The sequence below is a fragment of the Periplaneta americana genome, chromosome 11, assembly GCF_040183065.1.
Source record: "Periplaneta americana isolate PAMFEO1 chromosome 11, P.americana_PAMFEO1_priV1, whole genome shotgun sequence".
Taxonomy (NCBI): Eukaryota; Metazoa; Arthropoda; class Insecta; order Blattodea; family Blattidae; genus Periplaneta; species Periplaneta americana.
Window position 1 is genome coordinate 163,705,548 of NC_091127.1, and position 22,415 is coordinate 163,727,962.

General features: G+C 35.6%; 1 protein-coding gene across 2 annotated transcripts; it reads left to right on the top strand.

Moving 5' to 3' along the window:
• The first annotated feature begins 2,684 nt into the window (after positions 1–2,684).
• Positions 2,685–21,469, top strand: LOC138709554 (transient receptor potential channel pyrexia-like). 2 transcript variants are annotated; one of them, XM_069840410.1, is made up of 3 exons: positions 2,685–2,751; positions 4,317–4,425; positions 17,469–21,469. In XM_069840410.1, the coding sequence occupies exons 2-3, from the start codon at positions 4,402–4,404 to the stop codon at positions 20,220–20,222; spliced, it is 2,778 nt and encodes a 925-aa protein (XP_069696511.1). In that variant the 5' UTR covers positions 2,685–2,751; positions 4,317–4,401; the 3' UTR covers positions 20,223–21,469. The 2 variants fall into 2 exon arrangements, with proteins under 2 accessions (XP_069696511.1, XP_069696510.1); XM_069840409.1 differs by having other exon boundaries at positions 2,704–2,751; positions 4,295–4,425.
• The last annotated feature ends 946 nt before the right edge of the window (positions 21,470–22,415 follow it).

Consider the following 22,415-nt stretch of genomic DNA (forward strand, 5'->3'; position numbering starts at 1 on the left):
TCAGACGTCTCAATAGGGCCTTCTCGGAGCACTTCCTCCTCTTTCTCCTTTTAATGTAAGAGTGGAACAAGATGCAGGAGCAGTTCGTGTATCTCCGGATGACGTCATTGACCGCGACGTTTGAATAGACATCTGCAACCGCTACGATGTAACAGTCAGTCATTGTGTCCATCTCCGAGGAAAGAATGTCCTTATTACCGCAAATGTATGAAGAAATAAAAGATTTCATAGAGAAAACGAAATTGTGGGAGACGCAAGTTTCAGTGGGTACCACTTTATTAATCTAAAATTGTTATCTGATTTGAATCAAAACCAGTGTAACAAATATAATGAAATACTGAAGGACTTGAGAAAAGAATTTGAGACCAGATTTAAGATTTGAATAGTTCAAATTTAAAATAATTGCTTGTGAATTTCTAAGGGTTATTTTACGACGCTGTATCAACATCTAGGTTATTTAGCGTCTGAATGATATGAAGGTGATAATGCCGGTGAAATGAGTCCGGGGTCCAGCACCGAAAGTTACCCAGCATTTGCTCGTATTGGGTTGAGGGAAAACCCCTGAAAAAACCTCAACCAGGTAACTTGCCCCGACCGGGATTCGAACCCGGGCCACCTGGTTTCGCGGCCAGACGCGCTGACCGTTACTCCACAGGTGTGGACAATTTCTAAGATGTTTAGGTTATTTTTAATTATTGAAAACATACGAAATATATTATTTAACTATTATTGTAATTAATATATTAATATTAGCGTAACATAAGAATACTTACTTTAACAACCAACAAGTTTAATTGTAATTTTATTATTATTTAATTGAATTTTATTTTATTAAATATAGTATAAACTTAAAAAAGAGCGATACCAAAAACCTTTACTAGAAATGAAATATTGTTATTGTTTGGTCAACTGTCCGAAGACAGGTCTGAACCTCACAAGTGATACCAACAAGGCACCACTTATGAGTCAACTAGGCCAGGAGATAATGGCGTAAGGTGGCCAGTTCCTTGTGCTTAAATAATTACGTAACATGTATGGTTCTTCCTGCTTCAGATGTATTCTTTTTACTCATTGATAGTATATAATTATAAAATGTATTATTATTATTATTATTATTATTATTATTATTATTATTATTATTATTATTATTATTATTATTATTATTATTATTATTATTATTATTGTTACTGCAAACTACTAAAGAAATTCCTTCCGAAAACAACCGTCTATTGTGACAGTGCAGCTTTGTGGCATTTCTCCCGCGACAGTTACAACTTAGCTCGCTCATGCTTGTAACATGAATCAGCGATCGGCTACCTTCGGGTATTGCGCTTATCTCTTCAGCTGACTATGTTATTTACACTTGCTCTCTGTGACAACTTTTATGCGTTGGCCTTGAGACGCCTGCCTCTAACTACTAAAACAGCACTGGAAATAATTTACAAGAGTAATATGTGAGTTTCGAATTCTAAATGGGCAGTAGAGCAAGTGGACAGTTTCGAATACTTGAGATGTATACTATAAGCAGTAACATGAGCTGCTGTCAGGAAGTCAAAAGGAGGATAGCAATGGCAAAGGAAGCTTTTAATAGAAGAAGGAGCATCTTCTGCGAATATCTGGAGAAAGAACTAAGGAAGAGACTAGTGAAGTGCTTTATGTGGAATGTGGCATTGTATGAGGCAGAAACATGAACATTACGACGAAGTGAAGAGAAGGGAATAGAAGCATTTTAACTGTGGATATGGAGAAGAATGGAGCGTGTGAAATGTACAGACAGAATAAGAAATTAAGTTGTGTTGGAAAGAGTGGGTGAAGAAAGAATGATGGTGAAACTGATCAGGAAGAGGAAAAGGAATTGGTTGGGTCACTGGTTGAGAAGAAACTGCCTACTCAAGGATGCACTGGAAGGAATTGTGAACGGGAGAAGAGTTCAGGGCAGAAGAAGATATCAGATGATAGACGACATTAAGATAAAGGGATCGTATGAGGACACTAAGAGTAAGGCAGAAAATAGGAAAGACTGGAGAAAGCTGGGTTGCAGTGAAAGACCTGCCCTTGAGCAGAACACTATGAAAAACACATTTTTTTCTTCACTGGAGTATTCTATAGAATGTTATCAATTTAACCATGTTTGAACTTCAAGAAATACCGTCAATGGAACAATCAGAGCTTTTCGGTTATACATATTTAAATTTCACTAGGTACCTGTTATTTTGTCCCATGCCGTGGCGTCGCGGTTTAAGGGATCTTGCCTAGGGCTCGCGTTACGGAATGCGCGCTGGTTCGAGTCCTCATGGGGGAAGAAATTTTCTCATGAAATTTCGGCCAGTGTATGGGACCGGTGCCCACCCAGCATCGTGATGCACTTGGGGAGCTATGATAGGTAGCGAAAATCCGGTTTAGCAAACGGCTGGGGGGGGGATCATCGTGCTAACCACACGATACCTCCATTCTGGTTCGATGATCGTCCACCTCTGCTTCGGCATGTGGGCGTGAGGCCAGCAGCCGGCTGGTCGGACTGGGCCCTTCATGGGCTGTAGCGCCACGGATTTACTTCTACCTGTTAGTTTAGTTTAAAAACTTGTGTCTGTCATCTCATTATGTCTCAGTATTGATTTTGAAGGCAACCAATCTTGCAGTACAGCTTGGTTTCCTCTTAGATAAAACTATATCTGCGTTCGTTTCCTGTATCCTTTGCATTTGTTCTAAGCAGACTAACAGATCAAGAGCTTTTCCTGTTCGAAGATTGACGTAAGTGTTTCTTTAACTTTAACTTTGGCACTTTTAATTCTTGTTCTTTTGCGAAACATGCATTGAAATGGAACCATATCTACAATATTACATTGTCTGAATTCTTCAGTCTTGCTGCTTAGTTATTTTCAAGTATTCAAGGATTAAAATAAATTCGTGCAAGATAAATTTCGCAGCTATAGAAACCACTCACTATCTCTCGTGCAGTCCCGATTTGTGCGAGGCGGGCCTCGCAACTCGCATGCGTAAGTTGCCATAATATGCGTGGAAGTTGTTTCTGCACCATCATGAAAGTACTGAGGAAAATTTCGATTAAATCGCTGAAACTTCCATTCGAAATGTCCACACGTCTGGCCGGGAAACCAGGTGGCCCGGGTTCGATTCCCGGTCGGGGGAAGTTACTTGGTTGAGGTTTTTCCGGGGTTTTTCTTCAACCCAATACGAGCAAATGCTGGGTAACTTTCGGTGCTGGACCCCGGACTCATTTCACCGCCATTATCACCTTCATCTCATTCAGACGCTAAATAACCTAAGATGTTGATAAAGTTTTGTAAAATAACCTACTAAAATAAAAAAAAAATCCATCCGAAGTTGAAGTTGCATGGTTTGTTTGCAGAAGTTAATACTGAAGTCATTTTTATGTATGACACTATACAGAGAGAAGGTGAATGAACTACAATAAATTTATTATTAATAATTATCGATAATTAGACTAATAATTTAAGCATCTTGATACTGATACATTTATTATGTTTATCAGAAGAATAAGAAGTGGATTAACTACGGGTTTAAAAGTTTAAATGCATGGTTATATGAAAATACTTAGCTTTGACCTTGAAATGCGCACGAGATTCCTACTTCGTTTCACTGCCGCGCAGTTCTTGGTTCAAATCCCGCTGTACGAACTAGCATCAATTTGCAGTGGAGTTTAATGTAGCAGATGTGAAGTATGCACGTAGATAGAGGTTACTATTTCTGTTCCGTGTGAATTCTCCGAGAATACCAAATATGTTGCATACACTCGAAGAATGTTTACGCTTTACGACAAGAAGTGTTCTTATGAAAATAAAATAGGCTTGCATATGATTATTTTGTTTAATATCATGAGGGAACAAGAAACTCTTGAGTGATTGATAAATAGTTCTATAGAGATCACGACGTAACTTCCTGTTTACCAGTGGATGCGTATAAAAGCTACAAAGTTTTAGGAAGATTTGTAGTATCGGTCAAACAGTAATGGTTAGTCGCAGCTGACTATGTTGTGTGTGTATTCTTTCATACGTGCAAATGTTACTATACTACTTAATATTATATCACTGGTTTATCGCGACAGAATTTTCGGTAATATTTCTTCGCTATTAAGTGAATGTGAATTCGGTAAACACACGTGAGTGAACAAATGCACAGTGCGTGGGGATATATACGGTAAATGCGAATTAGTGATACTTCTCGTGATGCCAATCCGCTTATTCACAACACCAGAGGACTTCAGTTTGTATCGGGGTTCGATAGTACTGAATATAAATGTGTGTTGACATTTCAGAATCGGTAACTGTACGTTATAGATGCTACAGTGGACGTAATGTGGATAAGTGGAAGTTAGTCTAATTGTGCTCGACAGGGGAACTGAGAAGAGAAACCAAAAGCAACATGGAAGCCGAAGAAATGGAAATGGTGAGATTTACATCAATTGTTTTTATTATTTTTCTTGCAGATTATTCCCTATAATAATAAAATTAATAATAATAATAATAATAATAATAATAAATTATTTATTTACTTACTTAATTAATTAATTTATTTATTTATTTATTTTATTTTTTTTATTTCTTTTTATTTTTTTATTTAATTTAATTATTTATTTAATTATTTAATTTATTTATTTAATTATTTAATTAATTTATTTAATTATTTAATTTATTTATTTAATTATTTAATTTATTTATTTAATTATTTAATTTATTTATTCAATTATTTATTTAATTTAATTATTTATTTAATTTAATTATTTACATTATTTATTTAATGTACTGTATAGCAGCCAGTGGCCAATTACAGTTCAGCACAAAGAATATAACAAAACATTAGCAATGATATAAATTACAATAAAAGTACAATGGAATAATTAAACTAATGACAATTAAATAAAATGATAATTACAGATGAATTAATGGAATTATATAAATGAAGAATTGAATCATATAAATAGTATTACAAAGTACGATACATATCTAAACAAAAGGCATAAATTAATAACAACTGACATACAACTCAATAAGTATATACTACACATTAAATGGATCCAAGTTCAATCCATGCAAATTAGCATATTTTATAGATCTGCAGACTGGAGAGAGAGATTTAGAATTTCCATTATAAAAAAAATTATGAAATCTTAAACCCTTAGTAGGAATACGAAGACTGATATTGCTTATGAATGATTCGCAATCAGTATCACCCTTAATGACTTTACAAGTAAAAATAAATAATCAAGATCTTGATGTCTGGTAAATAAACTACAGCAATTAAAATATTTGCAATTAATCTCATATGTATAATCGGAATTGGGTAAAAATCTATAAGAACACAAGGAAATATATATATTTTTAATATTCTCCAATTTAGCCGAGTCCGTGGAAGTAATGGAGTTCCATATAACAGATGTATATTCAAGCTTGGATCTAACCAATGTATAGTATAAAATTAATAATAATAATAATAATAATAATAATAATAATAATAATAATAATAATCTAAGTATACCCCTACTTCGTTTTCTTCTTCTTCTTCTTCATCATTTTCCTTTAATTCTGTTGTAGATTAGTCAGCCTATCAGATAGGCAGAAGTTTTGTTCTCGAGATGAGTGATATTTTCATTTTATTTGTTGTATTTCGTAGTAATTAGATCTTATAACAGCATTGAAGCTTTAAGACGTAGAAAAGTAAAGAATTCTACATTTATTTTCTTGTGGTGAGATGAGGTAAGGCGAGACCGAGGATTCGTTATAGAATACCTGACATTTGCCTTAAGGTTGATTACCTACCTACCAGGCAAGATTTGTAGTGGACAAATTGTTGTCAACTTACTGTCTGTTCCAGTTTCGGGTTCTCCTTTGCTACTTTTATTATACTGCTATGTTGAAGAGGGTCAATTTCTCAATTGCAAATACAGTCGAACTTCGATATCTCGAAGTGCTTTGGGAAATGCCAAGCCACTGCCATCGTGATCTAATACAGGCCGTAAGGCAGACCACGTGACTCGCTCAACAGCTGATCGCGAAGGGCGGTCTTTCAACCATATGAATTAGTTGTAGTGCGTGAAGAATAACATATATTTCTCTGAAATGCAGTGCAATTGCGTCAGTATAATTTTAAACGGTGATTGTGAGACACTTGAGACACAATTTACTTGCAATTTAAGGTATAATATTATTTTTGGTGTGAAAATTACGTTGTTGCAGGCAAAGTTTGTATGTGTAAATATTGCGCCCTTATGTGGTTAAGTGAAATTTTGGTCTTATAAACAGTAGGCTAAATATGTGTAATAATATATACGTGAAAGTGAAACATTAACTGGCATGTAAAGTAAGTTGTGATTAGGCCTAAGTGCAGCGTTACAGATGTTACTCTTGTCCAATCCATTATTGTTAGTTTACCGTATTTGTCTTATTAAATTTAAATTATTGCGCCCTTTTTATTTGTGAATAACCTACATTATTCGAGTAAATAATACGACGTTTGATAATATACACAATTTGAACTAAAAACGAGATACATATAGTATATTACGAAAAATTATACCCTATAGTTTTCATTACTGTTACAGTATCTAGAATTGTAATTAGCTGAAATAAAGCACTCATGCTTCATTACGAAATTCTTGCACATTCATTTATGCACGTTTCAACAATTTTCAGTTGCATCGCACGCATATTTTAATGTGTTGAAGTTATAGGTTATGTTTATTCTATCAGTACTTTCCTTATTTCCATATTCGCAATTATGCATTATAATTAAGTATAACGCTACGTATAACTTATAAATGCAATTTGTCTACACTTCAATAATTGTATTTATTCGTTTCAGACGGTATTCCAGTCTGAAGTCTGATTAGTTTAATATGTTACTAGGGCTAAACTAGCGCTGAGGTAGTTCCCTTCGTATTCATACATCTTGTATATACAAATTAGTTCGGTTCGTTCAGGATTTTAATATGCCTTGCTTATAGGATCAAATGCATCTCCACAAAAAATAAATTCAACTGTTTTCAATCCAGAAATTACCGGAACTATACCTCAGCGCTACTAAGTAATATAACGTATGTACATTTCATAGGGGGGACTGTGGTGAATTTTCTACCTATAAGTAAGGACGGTAACCGTGTTCTGAAGTTTATCCTAAAAATATATTATTCTTTATTAAATCTCAAAACAGTTTTCGTTCTCAACTTAAGCCTAAAATGTTGACGCAGATAGGTTATGTTTACATGGTCAATTCTCTTCACATAAAAATACCACAGTTTTATTTATTATTCCTGCCACATTATGCAACACATAAATGGAACTTATGCACATATTACATTGAATAAAAATTTAATTGTATTATTTATTTGTTCCCTACTATACTGGGTTGTAATGAATTGTATTTATCTAACCTACCAGATTAACACACAACTGTACATACACTAATTTCATAGGAGGGACTGTGGTAAATTTTGTACCTACAAGTAAGGAAGGTAGATGTTCTAAATTAAAATCACAATATAAATAATTCTTCTTTATTAAATCTCAAAATAGCTTCCATTCCAAACTTAAAATGTTGATGCAACCAGGTTATGTTAACATGTAAAACTCCGTTCACATTAAAATAACACAGTTTTGTAATTATTTCTGCAACATATTATGCAATAAGAAGTGTGAAGGGGTCTTATACACACATTACACTAAATAAAATTGAGCGCCGACACGCTATAAAGTAATATATTTCACTCAGCTCCGTATACTCAAATTGAAAAGCCCACTCATCGAGTGACGTCACACAACCTGCATTACGGCCTGGTCTAGATCACGATGGCAGTGGCCAAGCCCGATGATCTTTGAAATGTATAATGCTTCGAGTTATCGAAAATTCGAGATATATAAAACAATGTCATAAAAGCCTCAATTATCAACTGAACAAATATAGTAGCGTGCTGTAGGCCTAATTAACTACTGCTACAGTTTCTTTTTTACTTCACGTGAACTAGGATTAGACTATTCTAAAATGTTATGGTCATTATTTATTACCATATCCACAGTACTACCACAGTCTAGTATATACAGTCACGGAGCTTAATTCGTTGGGAATATGCATCCATAGGTAGTTGCTAATCACTAGGATCGCTACTATCTCCTCATCACAGACAATGCGAAATAGTACCGGCACAGTCTATTGTTCCTAGTACTCTCAGTTGGAGCATTGTATCGCGAGAAATGCAAAAAAATCCCTTCAAGCTTCGTGACTGTATATACTAGACTGTGGTACTACACTTGCAGCTACTATAGCTATAGTAACCAATTTGGTAGGCTAATTATTAACCCATCATGGCTCTACATAATAATCGCTAAACTGGAGAATTAGCTACAGTAGCTTTCAACCGTGCCGTTACGGTTACGACCAAATAGAACTAAATACACAATGTCGCCAACATAAGGGCATGATGTTGGCCTGTGACGTCGTTAAGAGGAAAATTTGTTTCTCTCTCTCTCTCTCTCTCTCTCTCTCTCTGACTCCTTCGTTCTGAACATTACTTACAGATAGCACCACTGTTAGCGACGAGGTTAGGTATTTTCATTTTTTTCATTTAATTTATTATATGCCATAGATTTTACATTAGCAATGAAGCTTTAAGATGTGGAGAAAGTCAAAATTTTACAAGATTACAATTACGGTTTGATGAGATAATACATATATTAGTCCAAATTAGACACACGGACAGGGCTTATTAATAGTTTGAAATATACTCTCTTAGGGTTATGTTGTTCTTTAAAAGTATTTGAAATATATTTTCATTAGAATTATGTTGTTCCTTATCAATATTTTCAAACATATTGACGTTAGCATTAGATAGGCCTACTGTTATTTTTCTTATTTTCTTCGTTCTACGGTTATATATCTTGCATCTACGAATGTCAGGATTTTTTTAGTAGGTTGTTTTACGACGCTTTATCAACAGCTTAGGTAATTTAGCGTCTGAATGAGGTGAAGGTTGTAATGCCGGTGAAATGAGTCCGGGGTCCAGCACCGAACGTTACCCAGCATTTGCTCATATTGGGTTGAGGAAAAACCCCGGAAAATCCTCAACCAGGTAACTTTCCCAGACCGGGAATCGAACCCGGGCCACCTGATTAGGTTTGGTTAGTTAGGTTTTTTATTAATCAAGTCCACGCATGCGCAGTTAACACTCACAGTCAAACTGTTCCTGTCGCGAGCCGCCCGAGAAAACGTCTATTAATTTAAACATAAGATTTAATTTCATTCTCCATGTAAGTTACTAATTTAAATGATATAATATTGTACTTAATAAATAATTTATAACTTTAAACATAAAATATTTCATTTAGGCTACATTTTATTCATATGTAATACAAAAATGTTATATGACGAGGTATCTTCTCTCTGGACCAGAAATAAACGGCAACGCGGTCATAATTACGTAGTTAATTCTTTGGCGAAGATTAACCGCAAATTTACCGGTACTTTCGTTCATTTCAATGATATTTCCTGAGTCCACACCTGTGGAGTAACGGTTAGCACGTCTAGCCGCGAAACCAGGTCGCCCGGGTTCGATTCCCGGTCGGGGCAAGTTACCTGGTTGAGGTTTTTTCCGGGGTTTTCCCTCAACCCAATATGAGCAAATGCTGGGTAACTTTCGGTGTTGGACCCCGGACTCATTTCACCGGCGTTATCACCTTCATCTCATTCAGACGCTAAATAACCTAGGCTGTTGATAAAGCGTCGTAAAATAACCTACTAAAAAATATTTCCTGAACCACACCTTTTCCCCCTCCCCTCTTTATTTCGTTGTGATAACCTGCTATAAGAGCTTACTACATTTGCATTTTCTTTCAGTGTATTCAAAACATCGCCGTTATGCTCCTTAGGTCAAAATTACATAAATTCTTACTTAACAGATGAATTGCTGATTAATATTTGTTACTTATAATGAAACTAACATCTGTCCATTCTTATTATTATTATCTTTAATTTCTCTAAATAGATTTACAAAACCTCTAATGGCAATTACATTAATATTCTCATTATAGAAATAGAAATATATATATTCTCCCTGTAACATAGTCCTAGTAAGCTTATATTAAATTAATTTTCATCATTTTACTAGCTATCTCAAATATTAAATTAATTATAATTCATTGAATTAAATTAGCTCATAAATTAAGTTACTACTTTACCTTATAGATTTATCTAAATTTAAATAAATGTGTAGTGAAGATTATTGCTGGAGAACCTTTTAAGTGTAGTGAAAATATTTGTAATTTAAATTTATGTATTGTATTGATTAAGGCTGGTTGAGTGGAAGAGTAGGCCTTATGGCCTTAACTCTGCCAGCGAAAATAAAACATTATTATTATTATTATTATTATTATTATTATTATTATTATTATTATTATTATTATTATTATTAAATCTTGGATTTGACCAGCGGAGCCAATTATTTAAGAATATAGTCGCGAACTTTCCTACCAGTCCCGCCCCGTGGCGTCATGGTCTAAGGCATCCTGCCTAGGACTCGCGTTACGAAATTGGCTCTGATTCGAGTCCTCATGGGGAAAGAAATTTTCTCATGAAATTTCGGCCAGTGTATGGGACCGGTGCCCACCCAGCATCGTGATGCACTTGGGGAGCTACAATAGGTAGCGAAGATCCGGTTTCGCAAACCAGCTATAACGTCTGGGGGGATCATCGTGCTATAACCACACGATACCTCCATACTGGTTGGATGATCGTCCACCACTGCTTCGGCATGTGAACGTGAGGCCACCAGCCGGTAGGTCGGTCTTGGCCCTTCATGGGCTGTAGCGCCATGAATTTCTTTTTCTTTTTTTTTTTTATTTTAGTACCAACATTTCGATTGTCTTTTGTTTCACACTGCTCGGTACAGCCCGGTGACTAGTGGCCAGCGTATTAAGCGTTGCTCGACTGTGCGTATTATCCAGTTGTTCCGTAATAATTATTTATTAATCTTGATTACACACCTTTTAACACTATATCACTTCGGAGTATGTATTATATACTTTATATTCCGAAATTATATATTTATTATACTGACAGAGTTAACGCCATAGGGCCTTTTCTTACTCTCTACCAGGTCACAAAGTACACAAGCATTGAAATTCAACGAAAGTGAAAGAACAAAAATACTAACATATTAAAGAAAATAATAACATAAGAGTTGACACTTTGCAAAATGAAAATAATACCACAGGCTAATAGAAAAAAGTAAAATACAGATCTAAAGATTGGAATATACTTACTTACTGGCTTTTGAGGAACCCGGAGGTTCATTGCCGCCCTCACATAAGCCCGCCATTGGTCCCTAACCTGAGCTAGATTAATCCAGTCTCTATCATCATATCCCACCTCCCTCAAATCCATTTTAATATTATCTTCCCATCTACGTCTCGGCCTCCCCAAAGGTCTTTTTCCCTCCGGCCTCCCAACTAACACTCTATATGCATTTCTGGATTCGCCCATACGTGCTACATGCCCTGCCCATCTCAAACGTCTGCATTTTAAGTTCCTAATTATGTCAGGTGAAGAATACAATGCGTGCAGTTCTGCGTTGTGTAACGTTCTCCATTCTCCTGTAACTTCATCCCTCTTAGCCCCAAATATTTTCCTAAGAACCTTATTCTCAAAAACCCTCAATCTCTATTCCTCTCTCAAAGTGAGAGTGCAAGCTTCACAGCCATACAGAAAAGACTGGAATATACCATAAGCAACTAAATTAGTACAAATAGTTAACAGGGAAAACGTAAGGAAGGATACAACAAATGGAATTTAATAAAATAATAATAGAAACGAAATTTAAATAAAAGCCACAATAAAAAGGTCTATGATAATAAATTCATCTAGTGATCAATAGAGGTCAGTGTTGATGAACAAAAAAGAAAGAAAGAATATGTATGCATATATATATACATACATACATACATGCATACATATATCTGCAGTGCTCCGGAAAAGTGACATAAGTCAGTTTCCACAAACCTTTTTTGATAATTTATTGACAACTTACACTGGTTTATGTCGATTTGATTTTCTTCTGTATGAATTATTGTAATGGGAGAAATACTTACATATGTTTTTTCCAAGCGAGCAGATGTTCCGTAAGTTGTCAATAAATTATCAAAAAAGGTTTGTGGAAACTGACTTATGTCACTTTTCCCGAGCACTGCAGATATATAATGTACAAAACTGTCGTAGAGAAAATGGCAAATATATATTATTATTTCGGGTAATTTTAGAGAAGACGCCGGTCTTTTATAAGGTGCGTGACAAGTTCAGTGGGTTGGTAGATATCCCCTCAACTAACCCACTAACCTTGTCATATACCTTGTAAAAGACCGGCGTTTTCTCGAAAATTACCTGAAATAAATTAAACACACAGTAAAAACAATCAAACATAATTTCAATAGTTTTTCCACCACTTATTAAACATAAATATAGCCAACTCAACGATAACAAATTAATGACAAAAAATCACTTTTCGGGGTATGTATGTAGGGCTATGAAAGACTAAATAATTACCTTCAACTTTTCTTTTACGTTTCGAACTTGCGTAGTAAAGCAGGCATGTCGGAAATCAGACACTGAAAGTGCAGTGTATGTGCGCGCAACGCCGGTCTGTGCAGATTGCGTCATTCACGTGTTGCTCTTACCGGTTCTTAGCGGGAGGGATGTACAAGAATCTATTCTGCACTTCTAGTGTTCAATTAAATTGACATTTGGACATTATAAACATACTTAGCACAAGGACAAAACACAATTATTGTCAGTGTCTATATTTGACAATAATTGTAACAAGAAACAATAGACTTACTCAGTTACAATTCAGAAAGCAGTCGTTTGTAAAGAATCATTTATTTACATAATTATTATACAGTATTTGAAAAAAATATAAATATTGCAGTAATTTCGAAACAACAAAAAACGAACACAGTAATTCATTTTACATAGTAGGTACTGATTATTTCAAAGTAATACTCTTTCACTGTTCCTCAAGCATTATTGGGACCATTGGTGCACAAATGTTAAAGAAAATATTTTACTCCCAATTACGTGCAATAGGACATTGTGAGGCTTTTACACTGGAATAATTTCCTTGCTGTATATTAATATAAATTCACATTATTATTAATAAATTGGATAAATTAAGCTTGAATTTAAATTTATATAATTATAGTTTGTTTGGAAAATGTTGGGAGCAAGTATCAGCAAGTTGGGAGCGTTACTGAATTGAGTTAAAAGAGTACTTCACAAGCTTTGAAGCGAGGACATTTTCTTTATTTAAAGATTTATTAACGTAAGTATATTAAGTAATATAGTAACGTGAGATGGAAAGTTCGCCATTATGTATTATTTATCGAGAAAATTTTTTCGCTTTACAAATAGATGCTTTCTTCCTTCCCTTACAACCTCAAGACCCTCGCATGTATTCCTCACTCAATATTCTCATCACTTACCAGCTTATCAAATAAAAGTTGTAAGTCGTCTAACCATTCATGGCTGTGTTAGTACAGACTCCAAAACAACATCATTGTCATGTTTGTCTTGCCGTGAGAGTACTAATTAAGAAATAAGACCTGGCGAATATAAGATTTTGAGAACTTTACTAATCTGATTTAAATTCTCACATCACTATTAGGTCCACATGATATGATGAAAGCCTTTCATTTTATTGTTAGCTGAGGCTCAATGAGCACACCCGTACTGATCTGTGTTACTGAAACCAAAGCTGTTCTGATACTGCAGGTAATGTACAGCCCTGTCGCGTTCCCCTCCAAGCCGATTCACTCCCTCCATGTAAGGCAGCGTTGTCAGACACAGCCTAAACGGAGCGGAGCGCTCCACTAAAACTCGTTGCGTGCTCCGGTGCTTCCACAGACATAAGCAAGTTCATTCTCCGACTGGACGTCTCTAGCACCACAACCGGTTTCGGAGCTTACAACTCTGACACTACTGATGTAGGAGAATAGGAACTGCACATTGCACAGAGACCAGTGCACAATGTGCGCGCTTGCACAATGTGCAGGGTTTTGACGTGCCTGTAGTAAAGCTTACAAGGTAAAAGCAATGCATTTATGATCTGTTGTAGCCTATTTTTCGAACAGTGGAACGTAAAGATTGTCTGTAGACCGCACCTTTGCTTTTCAGGCTGACGATTTTATCTTTTTATTAACACAAAAGAAAGTCAACTCTAATTTTCAAAGCAAATCACTCTAAAGCAACCGCGGCGAAAATGCGACTCACGAGCACATTGTGGCTCGCAGTGCTTTTCTCTCGCTTCCTACCTACAACCCCCACCCTCTTACTCACTGGAGTCAAACTCCGTTCTATTTGTATTTGTCTCTGGCCTGCGAGTGGCGTATCGTCGCAATATCTCTCTCGAAACCATGTACCTCTATAAAAAACGAAAGTTTCAAGTAGGATGGGAGGATGCATTCTTTTGCTTACAATATGATGAAAATATTAAATGTATGATTTGTTCACAAATATTACTAGGAAAACAGTTGTATAACATAAAACGGCATTATAAGTTACTACATGTTAATGATGAAACATTAAAAGGTTAAGTGTTATTATTATTATTATTATTATTATTATTATTATTATTATTATTATTATTATCATCATCATCATCTCTGTACGTCGATTCTTTTACAGCAGATGTGCGAATAATGCGGTTAGATTTTCAATTTAAACTCACAGATTTACAATGTGACGTTAAATGAAAGCTAGATGTAAGGACTTGACAGATATTGAACTTTTCAAATCTTTGGAAAAAAATAAATATTTGAAGCTTCATTCTTTCTCTTGCTCTGTTGAAGCCATGTTCGCTGTAACTTACGTTTGTGAAAAATTATTCTCAACAATAAAAACAGTAAAAATCAAATTTAGATCACGACTGACAGACAAATACCTTCGTGATCAACTACGATTGGCAGTAAGTGACATAATTCCTGATTTTGAAACTTTGTCGCAGAGACATTCTGAAGACAGTTAATTTTAGGTTATGATAATGTGTCCTATGTTTTCTTGTTCATTTCTTTCTTCGTTACACGTCCTAAACATTAACTTCCCCTTCGGTTGTCCGCCTCCCTCCATAGGTGCTATGCACGTTGCAGCTTACACAGTGGCTCGGCGCACCATGGCATTTTCGCCACGGCTGCTCTAAAGGTATAATGCTGACAATATCTTAACGTCCTTCCCCGTTCGACTCCTTGGTCTTGAGGTAGCGTGCTGGACTCCTGATCAAGGTGACCCGGTCGTGCAGTCAGGGGAATTTAATTTGGACCTCTTCACGGGGACTGGTTGTCTGTCCATTGTCTCAATATGTCGTGTCTCACAGTGGCCTCCGGGTACCCTGACCGAGTAAACGGGGAAGTCCTGTAGTGTGTGCGTATGTCTCAGGCTGTGGTGCGAAAATTACTTACAAAACGTCCTTCCCCACCCACTGCGATGGTGGATCCCATTGTGTATTCTGCAGTTATTGTACTATCTATCAAGTATGATTCTCGGAAAGCGGAAGCATTAAATTCTATCCCCAGCCTACAGTGTAGGAGCAATGATAAAGTTTTTTTTTTATAGGAAAGCAGTAGAACTTACTTACAACGCTCGCTGAAATAACGGCACTTAGCCCTTTCGTTTTGTTGTATAGCAGGCATGTCAATTGATGCCCATAGGAGCAAGCGCGCGCTTTAGAGCCCAGGAGAGCCTTTACAGCGGAAAGGAAAGAGACAGACGAAAGAGGTGGTATATGCCGCTTGGTCGAGCTGTATTCTGAGATTGCCAGCACTGATTCAGTACATAAAGGGAAGAGAACTTATTAAAACTGCATCCATGTTAATTTTTAGATTTGCCTGAGAAGTATAAGTGCATTATAAGAATGTAAGTTTTAATTTTAATGCTCATTTTTCACAAGTTTAATTTTTTTATTCAAAAGAAATATTTTCTCAACTTTTCGTATAGAAAAGTGAAATTTTCAGGTATAGGCCAATTTATTTAGTAGCCTTACAGAATGTTTTCGTAAATCTAATATATCGTATATACGTATTACTGAAGATAATGTATTGAACATTTTGAAAATATTCGCATGGAAATTGTTTGTAAGGAAATGAATTAACAAAGCAACTACTGTTACATCATAAGCAAAAGACACGTGCCCATGTGTTGTAAAAATGTCAGCTCTATAGCTTCAGCAGATTCCGAGAAAATAATTTAATATTCTGATGATAGGAAGTTGCTCACCAATATCACCTTAAAAGCATAATGCGATAAGAGTTTTGTTATGTAATATTAGTTACACTTAAAACGGATACAGTACCTAAGTAACTTTGCTTTGTACTGTAATATTGTTTTGATTAGTTTATTGATTACTTTTGTAAGGCTAAAGATACCATCAATATAAATTCCAACTTATCATGCCATACTCAATCTCTTTTGGAATATCACTTTCTTTGTGAATGATGTGTTTCATCCACTTAATACAGTATAATATTATACTACTATGGAATTTAAGTGAATATTCCTTCTTAACTCTCTATTATGTTAAGATTTAAAACACAAGTGCAATATTAAGAAATCAGTGTTTGTACTTTTGTTTTACAGACAATATAGATAATATTAAACAGAAAGAAACCATATAAAAATAAAGACATAAAATTTCAGGTTCCGTTTGAAGTTTGTGCACCACTGTTTTCTTAATCCAAGAGGTTGCTTATTCATATACACAACCCTTCCTCTTTCCATACTTAGCGCTTGCTGCCCGCGCACGACGTCAAGGTCAGAAAAATGCGCTTGCTTTGACATCACTGATGTAGAGTATACTTCCACAAGGATTATGTAAATACCAGAATATTGTTCGTTAAAAAGCCAATGAGAACGTAGTATTTTTTTATCAGTGTGTTTTGGTCACAAAATAGTCAATGGGTAAATAATGTTTAGTTTTAATTTACAAAACAACTATGTAAAAGGAAGAGTGCTTTTTGTACGAGTAGATTGAAACTGGTTGCAATGTGTGCTTACAGACTCAACAATAATATTTAGTTTTAATTTAGGAAACAACTATGTAAAAGGAAGAGTGCCTTTTGTACGAGTAGATTGAAACTGGTTGCAATGTGTGCTTACAGACTCAACAATAATGTCTAGTTTTAATTTAGGAAACGACTATGTTAAAGTAAGAGTGCTTTTTGTACAACTAGATTGAAACTGGTTGCAATGTGTGCTTACACACTCAACAATAATGTTTAGTTTTAATTTAGGAAACGATTATGTTAAAGCAAGAGTGCTTTTTGTACAACTAGATTGAAACTGGTTGCAATGTGTGCTTACACACTCAACAATAATATTTAGTTTTAATTTAGGAAACGACTATGTTAAAGCAAGAGTGCTTTTTGTACAACTAGATTGAAACTGGTTGCAATGTGTGCTTACAGACTCAACAAGAAGCTGTTGACGATGTGCCTGACAACGCCGTTCAAGAAGTTACCTCAGGTGAAATTGATGAGGAACTGGTAGGAGCATTCAGATATTCTTGCAAATTTGGAACCAAAGACGAAGTTGAAGGTTTCCTGTCAAAAATTAATCCAAACATTGAATTTTACAATTCGAGACCTATTCACTGGGCAGCAGAAAGTGGCAACGTCCAGGCAGTCAAGGCCCTCCTGAATGATCCGAGAACAACAGTTGAAGAAGTTAATAACTACAAAAGAACGGCGTTACACTTTGCAGCAAAACAAGGCAACCATGAAGTCCTCAGATTGTTGCTGGAAGACAGCAGAGGAAGAAACATCGACATCAATGCTGTGGACAAGCAAGGCAGAACTGCCTTACATTCTGCAGCGGAAATGCCAGGGGAAGGAGATGACACCGAGGAAAGATTTTTGAGATGCTTGGTACTTCTCATGGAGAAACCTGAATTACAAATAAACAAACCTGATTTCCATGGCAGAAGTCCTATATGTCGCGCGTTGAGGAAGGGTTACGAGAAGAGAGTCCTTATTATGTTAAAATATAGGGGTGTACACATTCTGAATCTGGACTATTGTACTGTGGATGCCGGAAAGAATGCCCGTGAGACTATCCAGGAACTGTATCCTCAATTGCAGACATTCATGCCAGAGCCTTTGATTGAGGATATTAAATCTCCGAAACCTGAAATTCGTTTATTGGCAGCCCTACAATATGGTTTTCTAGATGAGTTCACTGAAATACTGAGGCATAATAGGGATGTAATTGAAATGAAGTTCGGAGAACCTTACCATTGTACGTGTTTAGAGTTGGCTTGTCTGATTAAAGGGAGAGAGGATTTTGTCAGAGTCCTACTGGAGGCAGGTTGCGATCCTAATGTCAAAAATTACGTTTGTAAAATACCACTTTTACATGTTGTGGCTGAAAAATTGAATCTGCCAGTACTTGAAATTTTAGTCGGAACTGAAAATATTGAGGTTAAAATTGATGGTCTGAATGGGGGAACAGTTTTGCACTGGCTCGCACTGAATAATTTTACAGAAGGGGGAGGATGCGTTGCTCTGGAGAAGTGCATTTCTTTGTTGTTGAAGTCTGAAAGAGGTCAGATAGATGTAGACGGTAAAGATTCTAGAGGCGACACACCTTTGCACATTGCAGTTCGGTGGAAAAACTTAAACATGGCTGTCATTTTACTTGCTTCTGGTGCATCTGTAAACACATGGAATCACAGGAATTATACACCGTTACATGTTGCGACTCTCAGTGGAGATAGGAATGTTGTGTTGACGTTATTGAAATACGGAGCAGATATAAATGGACAAAGGGATCGGGGTACTCCGCTTCATGTAGCAGCTAAATTTGGAAATAAAGATATTTCGCTTTTACTTTTAAAAGAAAGAGCCAATTTCATGACCGAAGCCCAAGGTGAACCTTCTTTGAAATTTATTGATCCAGAAACATTAGAAACATTTTTTGATCACTGCATACAAAGTAATGATAAAAGCCCTAAGAGTAGGGATTACATGCTGATATTCAAGTATGGTTTCATGATACCGCACAATAGAGACTCATTATCAAGCTCTTCTGACATAGTAATGCTCCCTTTGTTGAAAATAAGTGAAATGCAAGAACTGAGACATTTATTAAAGCATCCCGTCATTTTGAGTGTCCTGTACATGAAATGGCGGCAAGCATCTATAGCGGTATACGTGCATATTGCAATCTATACAATGTTTCTGATACTCTTGACTCTCAATGTCTTATTTGTAAACAAATTAGGCAAATCCCAAAGGAATGAATCTAAAGGTACTTGCCATTACTTTGAAAGTACTCTTAACATATTGTTGTGCGTATTTGTTCTGCCTATTGTGATAAGAGAAGTCGTCCAGATAAGAATGGATAGAAATGAGTATTTCAGTAACGGAAGAAATATAGTTGATGCTCTTATAATCATATCAACACTTGTCATATGTTTTGATTGCGACACGGAAATAGACATAACCCGACATGCAGCAGCCATAGCTGTTTTACTGTCTTGGATAGAGTTTCTACTCCTGATTGGCCGATTACCCAGTATTTCAGTCAGGCTTGAAATGTTGAAGAAGGTCTGCAAATCGTTTTTCAAGTTTGGTTTATGTTATTTCCCATTAATATTTTCCTTTGCCCTCAGTTTCAGTGTTTTATTTGAGGGACAACATAACCCAAAACAAAATACTGACGTAGTTAGTGACGATAGATATATTTTAAATAAAATTTTAACTTGTTCAAATTTTGTGTTTCAAACTGTGGTTATGTTCACTGGAGAATTTGATGCTAAAGAACTACCTTTCTCTGAGACACCAATCACGAGTCATGTTGTGTTTTTCATGTTTGTGTTTTTAGTTGCTTTAGCCCTGCTGGGTTTGTTAAATGGTTTGGCAGTTAGTGATACACAGGCAATTATTGATGATGCAGAAATTTTAAGCACTATTGCTAGAGCTAAATTAGTGTTGCAAATGGAAGGTATTGTACTGCGTTGTAAAAAATGGCTATATGGAAAAGACTATATGAAAAAAGTGTATTTTTCTTTTGGTGATTTACCTAATAGAAGACTGTATGTATATCCCAATCAGAAATATCAAGTGAAGGTCCAACCAAGAGGAAAAGTTGTAAGAGAAATGGATGCAGAAATAGTGGATAAAGCAATAGCTATTGCGATAAGGAACGCCATGAAATCTTAACTGAATTTTGACACTGATCTGCAGGGCTAAAGGCTCATTCACAATGAAAATTAAACATAACCGTAACATAAACACAGAAGTTTTCGCTCATGGGATCATTCACAATGACTCACATAAACATTGCCGTAAGACGTTAACATGAAAGTCTGCAAACTCCAAACTTTCATGCTTACGTGATTTGCAAACAGTACACAATCGTGGAGCGCCGAAGTATACTACAGAATATGAGGAAATGGCGTCGTTGTTATGTTTCCATGGTTACCAAGTATATTTGCGGTTATGTTTGTTCCCTTCGTGAATTGATTTTACCGTAACGTTTACATTCTTAAGTTAACGCTTATGTTACGTTTAATTTTCATTGTGAATGAGCCTTAATAGCAAGATGCCGAGGACGAAATTTGTGACTTAATTTAAAATTATGAAATTTGTAATTATGATAAAGATTTTGAGATAAATAATGCTTGTGTAAAATATTTCAAACATGTCCTCATTATTTCTGCAGAAGTGGAACGAAGTTTCTCTAGATATAAGGCTGTGTTTTCTAGTAACAGGCAATCATTCTCCTTTGAAAATTTGAAAATGTGGTTTGTTATTCACTGCAACAATATATGAAATGAAAAATTATGTAAAACAAAAATGTAATACACCATCATATTAACATAGTGAAATAATAAGGCTGATATTTGTCAATGTAATATTAGGTATATTTTCTGCAGACATAAAAATGTAGTCAATGATATTGTGACGAACCGAATAGTTGGAACACGAAATAGAAAAAATGTAGCATAGAAGATGAAAAAAATACTGGATAAACATAATGGATACCGGTATTTAGTTCTATGTAAAATTTGTGACAATTTCAGGTGAGGAACTTTATAATAATGATCCAGATTTTGAGATAGATAATGCTTGTGTAAAATATTTCAAATATATCCTCATTGTTTCTACAGGAGTGGAACGAAGTTTTTCTAGATGTAAGGCTGTGTTTTCTTTGAAACTTTGAAAATGTGGTCTGTTATTCACTGCAACAATATGTGAAATGAAAAATTATATAAAACAAAAACGTAATACACCATCATACATTATTAACATAGTGAAATAATAAGACTGATACGTGTCAATGTTATATTAGGTACTAGCCGTACCCGTGCGCTCCGCTGCACCCGTTAGAAATAAATATAAAGTAATTACATAATTAAAATAGGACATTTGATCCAGGGACCATTCGTGTTTGATAGAAGGATAAATCGTTTAATATGTTACTCAATTTAAATTATATTTAAATAATTAAAATTGAATCATTTTAGTCCACGGAGCACTCATTTGGAGCAATGACAATTCCTTTAACATGTTTCTTAACCCTTCAGTACTCGCGTGGATTACAATAGTAATCCACTGATATTTAATCCTGTATTACGTCACCGCCTGCAGCACTGCGTAGCTGAGCGTCAATGCAATTTCTCGTCACAGTCTAAGTGAGGCATTACTGGTGTTTAGACGTATTTGTCGCAACGCTTTGGAAAGTTATATGGAGTTTTATCAAGTTATACGCAGTTTTTCCGAGTGGATTACCATTGTAATCCACGCGAGTACTGACGTCAGTTTCTTACTCAGGTAAGTGAAATAGTTTTTATATGGTTATGAGTGATGCAATGCAGGAACTTTATGAAAAAAGTGTGTGATATTGTTCCATCCTCTTTGTAGTTGGCTCCAATGGGCACGGAAAATACAAGCAATATTTGCAAGTGGCTAGATGAAGATCTGGATGTTGGCATTGAAAATGAAAGTGATGATGAAAGCAACAAAGAAGATCTTTTGAATGAAGTTCACGATTCTAATTCAGAACAAGACAATGAGGAGGAGGAGGATGATTATGGTGATGGTGATGAAAGACTAATGTCTATAAATGATGGAAACTGCTATACGGGAAGAGACAACACTACAATTTGGCAGGAAGAACCAGTATCTCTACGAGGGAGAAGAAGAGCACAAAATATAGTGATTCATTTACCGGGCCCTAAAAGAGCTGCAAAAAATGCGCGGACACACACAGAGTGTTTTGACTGCTTTATTGATCAGACAATAATCAATGTAATAGTAAGGTGTACTAATATTTATATTGAAAAAGTGAAGCGTAATTACGGACGTGACAGAGATTGCAAATTAACAAATGACGTTGAAATTCGAGCACTC